The sequence below is a fragment of the Cucumis sativus genome, chromosome 6 (assembly GCF_000004075.3).
Source record: "Cucumis sativus cultivar 9930 chromosome 6, Cucumber_9930_V3, whole genome shotgun sequence".
Taxonomy (NCBI): Eukaryota; Viridiplantae; Streptophyta; class Magnoliopsida; order Cucurbitales; family Cucurbitaceae; genus Cucumis; species Cucumis sativus.
The window spans coordinates 25,972,373-25,986,387 of NC_026660.2; the positions used below are offsets into that span (position 1 = coordinate 25,972,373).

The following is a 14,015-nucleotide window of genomic DNA, read 5'->3' on the forward strand; positions in this document are numbered from 1 at the left end:
ACTCAAAGATAGAGATGGTAACAAGCTAAGTGTGGTGGAATGAATTGTCATTTTCATCTTCCATATCATTCTCTCTTTCTTCTTCTTCTGCTTCTAATAAAATAAAATTGAAGTAGTTGCCATGAAAACAACATATATATATATATATATCTATTAAGATAAAGGATGAGAGTGTACTATTTCTTTTTTACTTAGGGTTTCTATACCAAGACTTGCTTAGTAATACTATCAACAAATATTTCTATATTTTTATAATAATATGATATTATCTATTTTTATTCCATGCACTTATTCTTAGAATTAATATAAATATTATTCACACTCTAGTATCCAACTATGACCAAATTAACACAAAATAACAAAAAGAATACGAAAATGGAAGAGGTTAATTAGATTAGGTTAAAAGTAGAGAACAATATTAGTACTATCTCACCCCCTCCATTAGGAAAAAATAATAATCAAACACTGCTTTCTTTGGATGGACCCCTAAGGTTAAGAGTAATGAATATGTAAAGATAATAGGAAAAAGATAAATATGGTGGATATGAACATGGCGGCTAGCTAAGTTTTTTTTTTTTTTTTTTTTTCTTTTTTTTCAAATTTATAAATAAATGTATTTATTTATTTTGTAATTATGCAAAGTGATGGGGGAGTCCCAAATGGGACCCTCTTCTTGTGTATTTTTTTTCCCAATTCAGTTCCTTTGTCCTCATTCTTTTAATTACCTTCCTCTCTTCTTAATATCCATGGGCTACATGCAAAACAACCCACGTGAAATTACCATACTAACCCTTCCAGATAGTTTCTTGACTCTAAATTTAACTTTTTTCGAGCTATATGATACATGTTCAAAATCCGTATATTACTCTCTAATAATCGCTAGATACAAATTCGTACCTCAAACTTTGTCTTGTGTGCATGTATATATCCATGTTAGAATTGGCAACCATATTTGTTTGGTCCCACATTGGTTAGTAACTGGTGATGTGTGACTGAACGTTATAAGAAAGAAAACCAAAAAAGAAAAGAGAAAATATTCGTGAGATAACATTCAAATTGAGTAAACGACGGTGAGTTTGTTTTGATTTGAGAATTGGCAAGTTCATGCAGAAGATAAGATAAGAAGAACCCATTGTGTACAAATTAATGAAGAGAGAGACATTCAAAAAAACAAATAAAAGATATATAATAATAATAATAAAAAAGGGTTTTTCTTTTCATGCAATTGATCTAAGAAGAAATTAAAAGGAAGAACTATGAAAGGTCATTTCAGAATCAGAAGAGGAAGAAGAAGAAGAAAATAATGGGAGACAAAATGCTGAATATTTGGGATTTGGGTGAGCCATGGCCGCATCTAAATGTCGGCCTCTTACCATACATTTTCAATTTTAATAATAATAACTATAATAATCTTTCTTCTTCTTCTTCTTTTTTTAAATTCCCAAATTTCCACTCTAAATTCAAAAACCAACATTAACTAAACAATCTTCAGAGATCATAGCTCCTAATTACCCACAAAACTCCCCCACCTTATACGTAATTTGTTCATTCATTTTTACCAAATTTGCACATTTACCCTTCTTGGGAATTGAGCTTCTCAAACCAACACCAACACCCAAAAGGAAGAACGAAAAAAAAAAAAGAAGAAGAAGATTACTTTTTCATGTCACATCTGAAAATGTTTAGCTTTATGGTCAAATAAGGATATAGTCCAATGTTTGACTTGAGAAAAAAGGTTTAATCTTTTGTGTCTAAAATTTAAGGTCTCGATGCCCTAATTATATATATATATATATGGGCTAATGTATAGCTAAGGATGTGACTTTGGAACCTATACCTAAAGTCTTATCGCACCCAACTTTTGTTTTCTTCTATAAATTAATCAAAGTAATTAAATTAATTAAAGCGGGGGGCACAGCTTAATTAGGTAGCTAAACACTGAAATTAATAAATAGAGAGAGAAAGTTTTGATTTTTATTTTTGTTTGGGGGTGACCTAATCCCCACATCATATCAATATCGTCGTATATATAGATATATTTCCTCGAGCCACACCAAAGGCATGGATGGAGATAAATTTAAAATAAAATAAATCTCTTAACTTTAGTAAATTCAATTAGTTATTGGATTGATGGGAAATTAGGGTGTGAATTGTGATCAATTAATTAATTAAGCAATTAAGCATAGAAAATATCGAAACCCAACTGTCTCTAGCTCTAATTAATTAATTTAATCTTGCTTTTGTGTTTTGCATTATATTGATTAATCACACTTTCGTTTCCATTGGTCTTGACATTTTCCAACATTACAGTGAACATGTTTCCTTGCTTTACATTCCTTCATTTCTTTGAGAAAAGAAAATTGAACTCATCCACGTTGTAGACACTACAGCTTATCTCTCTTTCTGTCTCTGTGGTATTATTGGCATGTAACTGTTTAATAAAAGGAAAAGAAAACCTATAAAGTTTAATTAATCCACGTGAAATCCAAGAAACAAACATGGTTAAATATTAATTATGAAGATTTGATTGTTTGGAAGAAAGCCTACATTTGTGTTAAAAGTGAAACAGTTTCCACATTAATATTAGTATATTTGGGATTTAGCACTAATCAAGTTTCTTTATGCATGATCTCGTTAAACTTCGTTCATTAATATTTGCAAAGGGACTCATAAATTTATTGTTACTGCATGAATGAATACAGAGACAAATATAATTGAGGAAGAAAAATATGAACACCCAAATTTATACGCAAAAGCTTCATACACAGCACAAAAAACTTTACTATATGGAAAAAATTATTGCAATTATAACAACTCGTCTTTTCTTACTTAGTTAGAAAGAAACAACTCTTTTGAAGTATATTATATATACCACCTACGTAACTAGAGTTAGTATATCGCATGGTTTAAAGTACTTTCATATTGGAATGATTTGAATGAAAGTCAATAGACTGCTTTTCTATTGCTCAAAACTTATTTTATATATATATATTTGACATTTTTGACGTAGATAATTACACTCTTCTAATATTTTGCTAAAAACCAATGTTATTAACATCTTGGGTCATTCATGACTCTACTAACACTTTTTAATCATCTTAGAAAAAAAACAATATTTTTTTATGCCACATCATCATCGTTGGATTGAGAAACTTTAAATGTATATCTAGAGAGAGTCATGAAATCAACCATGAAAAAAAGTATGGAAGAATGGACACATTTCATTAAGAATCCGTGAATTACATTTATGAACAAAGAGAGATCACAATTTAGAGTTATAGATGTGTGTTTTTAGGGTTAGAAAATATATACAACACACCGATAATTTCATCATATTCGAACCATTATATAACGTATTCAAAGCACTCCAACATATACTTTTGTTATTAATTAGTTATTGACGACCTATAAATATAGCATTGTAATGGATCTCTTTGAAGCATATTGAAAACAAATACATATCTTCTACGGTTTAAAGCCTTAGAAATACGTTCAATCCTTGAACCTTGAACCTCAATAAATCCCTTTATATATACTTTTCACATTTATATATTTGAATGTACCATTAACGTTGAACATCATCGTTCTACACCATAAACACAAATTTACTATCTCGAATGATGTATGAATTCCAAACATATTAACTCCAAAGATGAGACCAAAAGCGATAGAAGGGGGAGAGGATAGAAGATGTACGTATATATAGAGATGATATTATATGATAATTAAGTTTGATAAAGAAAGAAGAAGAAGTTAGAATAGAGGAGGAGGAGGAGGATAGGTTAAGAAAGAGAAGAGTGTGAATTGAGAAGGGAAGAGGGAACAAGATCCGTAGCATAGATTTTTCCCGAGGAAATTGTCTTTGGTTTTGTCCCTTAACTGTTTTCCTCTTTTTTATGTTTGAATGCAACTTCTTAACTTAACATCAAACCTGTCGAAGACCCATGTTCTCTAATCTCTTCCTTTCCTTTTCCTTTTCCTTTTCTTATTTCCTTTTTCTTTTTCCAACCCATAGATCATATGGTTGGGAGAACTTTCTAATCTCTCTTTCACACCTACTCTTTCTCTGGGCCCATAAATATATATATGTGAATGTGTATACATCATTTCTTTCTACTTTTGTGGTCCTCTCTATTTTTAATCTAACTTGGTCTACGTATAAATTTTTTTATGTAACTTGTTTTACCTCAATTCCAAGTAATGAAGTTCTTTAAACTATATTATCATGTCTATGTCTTGACATAATCAATCTTATTTCTATTTACTTTTTAATGAAAATATCATCTAAACCATATCATATTATGAGTTAATTATGTTATATATCTTGACTAGAGGAATCTCTTTATTTTTCTTTTTCTTTTTTGATTCCATATTGCGTAACAATTTTGAATTGACTCGCCTTTTATCATCTCATCAAACCAATCTATTCGAACATAAACTTAATCACAAATTAAATCAAGAAGAGAATTAAGGGAGATTCCAAAATACCCTTATCTTGGAATAAGACAATCTAACTAATTCGCTTTTTTCTATAATAATTATTCTATTCTAAGATGAACTTGAATATAATGATCTATCATTTAATGGTTCTAATTCTTTTGAATTAGATCCATCGTTTATTTCTTTTTTTGGTTTAAAAATTCCGAAAAATCTTCGATTTTATTCCAAATTTATGATAGTCTCAACCATCACATGAAGAAAACAAGAATAAATTTATGTGGTCATAAGAAGATATAAATTTAAGTTTGATGCTTGGAATCACTTTTTAATAATGTATATTATTTTATGAGATGATGATGATTGCAATAATAATGGAGAGAACGAACAAGAGAACAAAGAATCTTCGTGTGTGATCTAGTCTATTTGATTCCATCTCGATTTATTATGTTAATTCAATATTTTAACAAGTATATTCAAAGTAATATGCCTAATTCTCTTGTTTTGACTTACAATCATTGTGTTGAAATATAATTACAAAAAAGGTCCTAATTAAAGTCCAAAGAAATTTCCTTTTCATTCATTCATATCATTAAACTAATTTAAACAGCTTAATTAGCATATAATCCAATTTCGTTGCAGATTATTAAAGTGGATTCAATATGATAATTAAGTGTGGTTGGCGTTATAACTAAATATTGTTGTGCATGTCATTAAGGTCTTAATCAACGTCATTATCTTTGGTCTTTATTAATTATTGTGTTTGTCACTATCATCGAGCATCATCACCAAGTATTCTTTTTTATAATGAATATGAGCAAATTTACCCCAAAAGTTTATATAATAAGCTAGAGCCACTTCTAAAAAAAATGAATACAACCAAAATACAACGATAGTAGTTTAATTAACCCATAAGTAAATCCAAATCTGTAAAAAATAAGAATATATAAAACATATTATACTTTAATGAAAATAAGAAAGTGTTGGTCATATATATTATCTTGAATCCAGTGTGTATATATATATTGCTGCTTGATTTGGTTTCGTCGTTGGATCTATAAATTTTGAACATCAAATTTCATGTTGTTATATGTTAATAAATAATAATGTTAAGAAAGGGACAAATGAAATGTTTATGTATTAAAAAACGAGCTTATGAAAAAATAATGGCAGACAATGAAACATAATGTAAAAGTTGCAGAAGATGAACAGCTTCATATACATATATATATATATATATATATATATATATATATATAATATATATATATATTTTATATATTTTCTCTGTCTCTTGTAATATATGGAATCTGGATTTCTACCTAAGTCTAATACCTATACATAACCTATATGGTAGCTGTCTAGTTGTGATAATATATATATTTATATGTTTCCAAAAACTATATTATAAAATTGCATCCTTTCTTGTCCACAAGTCATGCAATGCATCGAGGGTTTTGATATATAAAGATTGAAATCTTTGTATCTCAATTTAAATCTTGATTTGGTTTTATTCTACATGTCGTTAATTTTTTTAATAAATATTAGTTGAACATGTCGACAATATGCGAACCTTTGACGAGAATGTATATGGTTGAGAAATTAGAAGAAAACAACAAAACTATGAAATAAAATAATTTAGGCAGAAAACTTATTAAAGACTATAAAATTCTTAAAAAGTTAAATATGAAAAGAGAACTTTGTATTTCAATAGCCATTTCCACAACTTTTTATCTTAGAAAAAGGAAGTAATGATTTTCTTATCCATTTGATATTTGGTGACATATATTATTCTTTGATATGTTAATATTTTCTAAATATGGATCTCTCAAACTTGAGAAAGGATTCATTTATTGGCACTTGGTAGAGTTACTATTTAGAGTGGCATCATTTAAATTCTTATAAATAAATAAGTGGGAGAATACTATACCTTATCAAACTCTCATCTAGTTTGTCGTGTATTCATTTAGCTTTAGCTTGATTTTTTGTATAAAGAAGTATTTATTTCGACAGATCAATAATATGCTTATCTTACTTAGTATATTCATAATTCACGATCAATCTCATACTCTCATCTATTTTAGCGTACAATCATTTTAATTTGGCTTTTTATATAAAAGATCACTTATCTTATCCAATTAGATACAATCATTTCAAGTTGAGTAAAGTTTTACAAACCAATCATAATTGGTATATCCATCATTCTAATTTAATGCATTATATACATCATAGTAGATAAGTTTAATTAACATGCTCTGTTACACATGTGATTTCACTCATAATCTACACATATATACACAATCTTTTTAATTAAAAAGACACCCATAAAAAAACCCAAAGGAAAAATGGGTTAATTTTTCCAAGGTAATAAGAGAATGTATAGAACAGAAATAGAAGTGGGACAAAAACATATGCAAATTTAATGCCAACAAATGGCTTGAAATCCAACTGTACTGTTGGAATTGCAGAGAAGGAAATTTGATATATATATATTACAAGTGTACTTTGAATGTACCATATTTATATAATGTACATTCAACACACAAATATATCAACATCAATGAATATCTCTAGGCCCTACTTCCTATTTTTTTCTTCTTACATCTAATTCTAATATTTCTTTTTGGTATTTAATTTCTACGTGCTTACTCCCTATATGTGTGTGTAAATAATATATATACTCCACTCCATTTCACCCAACTTGGTTGGGTGGGTACCTAGATTCTTTGTATTCATTCCAATTACTTTCTAATTTAGTGGAAAGAGGATCCACTTTTCCCTTTCATAAATATATATATATATATATAAATGTTAATTAAATATGGTAGATTTGTTGGTAATTATTCTTTTAGATTATGAGAAATTTGGCAACTTGGGTGTCCATTTTTTAAGTGGGAGATTAATGGGGTTAGATCAATTAATTATATTTTAGTTCACACGCATGTACGTACGTGGCTATAGCTGGAAAATTCATGGTAACTCATCAAGAAACTTCCAACATAATTAATATAAACATGTAGATTATATATTGTTTATTTAATTTTTTTTTTAATGGGTGATATATATAGTGAGGTTCTTGGCAATTTACTTGTTTGACAAAAATCCCTTCCTTTTTATTTCTTCTATGTTAATAATAATATTCCTTATTAGAGAGATGGAGAAACAAAGACAACTGTGCAAAGAAGTGGACAACACATGGACCTCTCTGCTTGAATCATTCATATACTCACAAACCTCAACAGTAACTTCTAATTATTCACATATATCTTCTATCTCTCTCATTTCTATACCACTTCCCAATTCTTTATCTTCATATCATATATTAAATTTTTTATAAAAATAAATGTCCCAGAAAACCTCCCACTACTATCATAAATATATAAAAACGATGGACTAGAAAAAAAATAACTTTTATTTTCTAATATTTTGTCAAAAACCCAACATAGTAATATATACTACATTGAATTAGAGATTATATTTATGTGGTAATGATATTGAGATGGTTTGATTGAATGATATTAGACAAAATAATGTAAGATGGTTGCTTATTATAATAGTATCATTGAGAATGAATCAAAATGGGATGGCTTTAAGGTGTAAAAGGAAGCATAGATTAGTGTATAATTAGAGAAGTCAAGACAATAATGAAAGGGATTAAATAAATTAAATAGGAGGCCAATGTCAAATTAATGAAAGGTGTTCCAAGTTTGATTTGTATAGAGTACAATTAAACAATTAAGTACGTCAATTTCACACATCTAACTATATTTTGTTTTACAAAAATCAACATTAATTATTGTATGCGGGTGTGAAAGCTTGGTTTGAAGTCTTGATAATAAAAGATTTTAAAAATCATGTCCCATGTCTCATACAACTTCGAAATAAATATGGAAATTAATAGTAGAAATGAAATTTCATGAAAATACTAGTAATAACAACATGAATAAATATTTAGGAAAGGGAAGGTAGATGTTTTGTGATTGACTTAGAAAGTCTACTACTCTAAAAGTGGTTATTTAGACATAAATAAAAAAGAATATAATCACATCGTATTATGAGTTAATTAAATGTAATAGAAAAAAGTTAAATTTAAAATTGGGAAGAGAGGGGGAGGGGGTGAGAGAGTGTGGAATGCATGGCCCACTTAAACCGGTTGAAAATGGAGTTTAATCAATGAATAAAATAATAAATAAAGGAAAGATTAAGAGGGAATGATTGGATAATAAAATGGTAATATGATTATGGAGATGGATTAGGTTTAGGGGTGACGTAAGTTGAAAGTGGAGGTGTTGTTTGAGATAATTACGATTATACCAATAATATGCAAATGGCAGAGTTTACATGCCCTGCCAATTCATCAACCACCATGCTCCTACCCCTATTTACAATTATTCTTCAACATAAAAAGAGAGAGAATTGGTGAAGGGAAGAAGAAGTAAATTTTTTGAGAGGCTAAGGGTAGGACTGCGGTGGCAGTTTTCTGAAAGGGAAGGGCAGGGGGTAGGGGTAGGTGTCCTTAATCAAAAATCTAGCCACCCTTTTCGTGGCAAAATCTTATCCCTCTATAACTATCATAAAATTAAACCATCATCATCATTGCCCCTTAAAAAACAAACTACCATCCTCCACACCATACACATCCTCAACCTCAATTCGATTGTATTATATTGATTTTGTTATGTATTTAAAAATTAGAGCTTAGTTTGGAAAATGGAAAAGGGTTGGAAAAGCATTAGAGCTTAGTTTAAGAAATGCGTTTATCCAACTACTCATCTATCAAAATATAAATTGTAGGAGCATTCCATCCAACCCGCCCGCGTCCCAATAACTCTTTCTTCTTCACACACACACACACACACATAGGTATATTTATAACAAATTCACAGCCATCATGCTCATGACATGAACCAACTTTCATCTAATTGGCTTCAAACATTACCCACTTCGAAAACGAACTACGAGTAAAATTTACAATTAGGTAACGTATTGAATAACCATTCATTCTCTTCTAACAACTATTTAAATGGTTATTAATTCATAAATTACAAATAAATAGATGCGGTAATTAAAACCCAAAAAAGAAAAAGAAACTGAAAAGGAGTAATGATTATCGAAGGTGGTGATGATAGGGGGAGGTCTGGTTTCATAGAAATAAATGATTAAAAACCAATGAGAACCCATTTAAAATCATCACACTGCGCAGCCTTAGCCGCCATTTCCTCTTCCTCTTTAAAACCTTCTTCTTCTCTCTCTCTCTATTTTATTTCTCTTTTCTCTTTTTGTGTTCCAATTCTAATATCATTTATTATTAGTAGCCCCTACTACTACCGTTTTTTTTTCTTTTTCTCGTCTATTTAATTTTATAATATGGAAGAATTATTGTTTTTCATTGTAGAAAATAGGATTAGAGAGAGAGAGAGAGAGAGAGAGGCTGAAATTAAGGTATTTAAAGAGTCATCCGTCATCGTATAGTTATTAATAGATAGCATCATTGAGGAATCCTGTGCCATGATAAATACTATTTTTTAAAAAAAAAAATCTTTCTATTAATATTATTAAAATTAATTAATGTAACGAAAAAGGGCAAAAAAAAAACAAAAAAAAAAAAAAAAAAAAGGGAAAGGAAAGAAAAGAAAGGTCACACCCTCCGTTTTGCAAGTCAGACAGTTTTTCATATGTGCTCCGTTTTATAAAAACCCCTATTTCTCTCTTCTTTCAACTTCCCCCTCCCCCCATATACTAAAATTAAAATCCCTCTCTCGCCCTTTTGTTTCTTACAACCCACGTTATTTGGATTGGATATCATATTTCCCTGCCTCGAAAAACCTGCCCTCACTGTGACACTGCGAGGGACTTCATCCTATATAAACCACTTCTCTTCTCTGCTCTGTTTCGTCTTCAAATTAATTCGTATATCTGCATGTGTGTTTTCCTTTTCTTTCTACACTCACAATGATAAGAAAGAAAGATTCCATGATAGTGATTAGAGAGTTCGATCCCAGTAAAGATTGTATAGCCGTTGAAGATGTAGAACGAAGATGTGAAGTCGGACCAAGCGGCAAACTCTGTCTTTTCACCGACCTCTTAGGTGACCCAATTTGCAGGGTCCGCAACTCCCCTGCTTTTCTTATGCTGGTATTTCCCTCCTTTTCCTTTTTTCTCAATCCCCTTTGTCCTTTTCCTTTTAACTCTCTCTCTCTCTCTTTTTTCAAATAAATGCCAACCTTATTGGTTTTTCTATTTGGTGTTGGTTACGTTTCTCTATCTTACAGTGGGTTTTTTCTTTCCGTTTCAACAGGTGGCGGCGACCGCCGATCAAAACGAAATAGTGGGCATGATTAGAGGTTGTATCAAAACCGTTACATGCGGTCAAAAACTCTCTCGATCTGCTATCCCTAACTCCGATCATCAACCTCCCAAACACCTCCCTGTTTATACTAAACTCGCTTACATTTTAGGCCTTCGGGTTTCTCCTGCTCATCGGTATGTATTTGTTTTTCTTTTTGTTTGTTTGTTTGTTTTCTTATGTTATATAAAATATAATACGTTGTATTCATGGTGGGTGGGTGTTTTTTTGTGTTTTCAGAAGGATGGGAATTGGGATTAAGCTAGTAAAGAAAATGGAGGAATGGTTCAGAGAGAGTGGTGCAGAGTATTCGTACATAGCGACGGAAAAGGACAACGTAGCTTCGGTTAATTTGTTCACTGAAAAATGCGAATACTCCAAGTTCCGTACACCGGCCATCCTTGTCAACCCTGTCTTTGCACATCCAGTCCCTTTGTCCAAACGCGTCACTATCCTTCCACTCTCACGCTCCGACGCCGAGATTCTGTATCGCCGTCGTTTCTCCACCACTGAGTTTTTCCCCCGCGATATTGACGCCGTTCTTAACAACCCCCTCACTCTCGGCACCTTCCTTGCTATCCCACGTGGCACTTACACCCCACACACCTGGCCCGGTTCAGACCGTTTCTTAGTCGACCCGCCCCAATCTTGGGCGGTTCTCAGCGTTTGGAACTGTAATGACGTGTTCAGGCTCCAAGTACGTGGAGTTTCACGCCTTAAGCGGAGTTTCGCTAGGACGACACGCGTTTTGGACAAGGCCTTTCCATGGCTTCGTCTCCCCTCCGTTCCGGAGCTTTTCTCGCCCTTTGGGTTGCATTTTATGTATGGTCTCGGCGGCGAAGGCCCCGATGCTGAGAGGATGTTGAAGGCTCTTTGTGGGTATGCGCATAATCTGGCGAAGGAGAAAGGGTGTGGAGTGGTGGCCACGGAGGTTTCCGCCGGAGAGCGGCTGAGAACCGCCATTCCGCACTGGAAAATGCTGTCGTGTGAGGAAGATCTTTGGTGTATTAAGCGGTTAGGTGAAGATTTCAGCGACGGCTCCGTGGGTGATTGGACTAAATCTCCGCCTGGCATGTCCATTTTCGTCGACCCTAGAGAATTTTGAAATTCTAGTTCTCTCTAATCTCCTTCCGTTTCAATGTCCATTTACATCTCCACCACTAAATTACCAGTTACCCTTTTTGTTTTCCCTAAAAGAAAATTGTACCTTTTTTTTTTTTCCTTTCTGGTTGTAGGATTAGAAGGGTGGAGATTTTATGTGAAAAAGCAAAAAGAAAATGGGGGAAAAGGAAAGGAAAAAAAAGAGAGATAATAGATATGGCTTTTTATTGTAAAAGAGAATATCCCTAACCTTTATTTAATTTTTTTTTTGTTTGACTTTTAATTTCCTGTCTCTCTCTTGTCCTTTAAAACTTTACATTTTGTTATTGTAATGTATAAATGGAAGCGGCCTTTTAAGATTTTTTCCTTTTAAGTTGATAGCAAAAACTTTATAAGAACGAATATACACACACTCGTACATAAACATTAAAAATAACTATTTATAGAAATTATAATTAACCAATTTTGAAAAAGAAAAAAGAAGAAGTAAAATTTGAGATAATAGAAATGAGTAGGGAGGGTCGCATAAGAAGGAAAAAAACGTTATCCAAAGAGAGAGAGGGGCAAAATAGTAATTATGAATTGAGGAAGTGGAAGCGAGATTCTTGTTGTGAAAAAAAGCATTTGAAAATGGAGGTGAAAGTGATGGCAACTCTACTTCTTGCGGTTTTGAACTTTTCCATTAAGACATCCCAACCCCATCCCCATTCTTCTAAGGTCGCCTTTTTTTATATATATATAAATAAAATAAAATAAATCTGATATGATAAATACTGAAGTTTTTATGAAATTAGTTCTAAAAATATAATAATAATATATAGTTGAAATGAAGGTAGAGATTTAGAGAATGAATGAGGAGTTGTCTGTCACGGGAGGAGGCCACTGAAAAACCATTAAAATGATATGATTGAAAAAGTAAGATCTGGTTAAGATAACAAAATTGATGGATATATATATATATATATATATATATATATAGTGAAAGGCCGCAGCCTCCTCATCCACACCCACCTTGAAGTGCATGTATTCTTCATTATTCAACCAACAAAAAATAATCCCGCTTTTAATATATGATGAATAATGTGAATATTAATATTTTAACATTCCATACGCATAATAGGTGTACGTGCCAACCTTTCTCTCTCTAAAAAAACCATAAGATTCAAAATGATATTTGGTAAAATCAAATCCATACAAGTTACTTCAATCACTAATGACCCACTTAGATAAGGTTTGTTCATTTCATTTGAATAAGATATTATCTACTTAATGAGAATTTTTAAATCACCCATTCATCCAAAGAGTTTGAAGTAAAATTGAAAATTTGTTTACAAACTTCAATAATCGATTACATACTATCTAAAGTAAACTTATGTGAGATTTTTCTTGCACTTAACGATTGATTTAATTAATTTTTTTAAAAATTTATAGATTTTCTATAATTAAAATTGAAACTTTGAAGCTTGATTCATTTAAATGTCTTTAATTATGATTTATTTTCTCATTTCTTAAATGAGTTAAAAGGAGTTGAATTATTAGCTAAATTTTAAATATATTTTAGTTGTTAAAATTTTTCTCACTCTTCAAATGTAATATAATTTGTAGGTTTAATTTTAAACCAATTTTATAAAAGATAGAAAGAACAATTTATGTTTGAAATGAATGGAACGGAGGGAACTAAACTTATAATTTAGCGTTATTTATTATTTGTGTAAAAACCAACCATTCAATAATCCAACTCTCACATTTGAATTTGGGATATAAAATAATGAATAGACCAAAATGCAAATCCAAGACTCCACGTTTCGAGAAAAAGGAAGAAAATAGATAATAAATCGGCCATTCCGTAAAACAAATCATAATAATAAATAAAAAAGAAAGTAGGGAATTATAGTGTTTTGTATAATATAATTAAGCAAAGCTTTAAGGTTGTTTTTGTTGTATAATAATATTTATTTGACTTTGACTAACATTTATATTATTATTCTTTTACTAAAATTCCACAAATAATAATAATAATAATAATAATAATAATAATAATAATAATATTGTTATTATTATCATAAGCAGTCAAGGTCTCAAAAGAAGGAATTGTTGAGAATTACTTTTACTTGGTAAAGCACACATCATT

The 14,015-nt window shown here is 30.8% G+C and overlaps 1 protein-coding gene across 1 annotated transcript; it reads left to right on the forward strand.

Annotated features, from left to right (window-relative positions):
• Positions 1-10,080: 10,080 nt before the first annotated feature.
• Positions 10,081-12,243, forward strand: LOC101205672 (probable N-acetyltransferase HLS1). Its single transcript, XM_004141823.3, has 3 exons — positions 10,081-10,572; positions 10,736-10,920; positions 11,024-12,243. Exons 1-3 carry the CDS (start codon positions 10,390-10,392, stop codon positions 11,886-11,888), a joined length of 1,233 nt encoding a protein of 410 aa, XP_004141871.1. The 5' UTR covers positions 10,081-10,389; the 3' UTR covers positions 11,889-12,243.
• Positions 12,244-14,015: the final 1,772 nt, after the last annotated feature.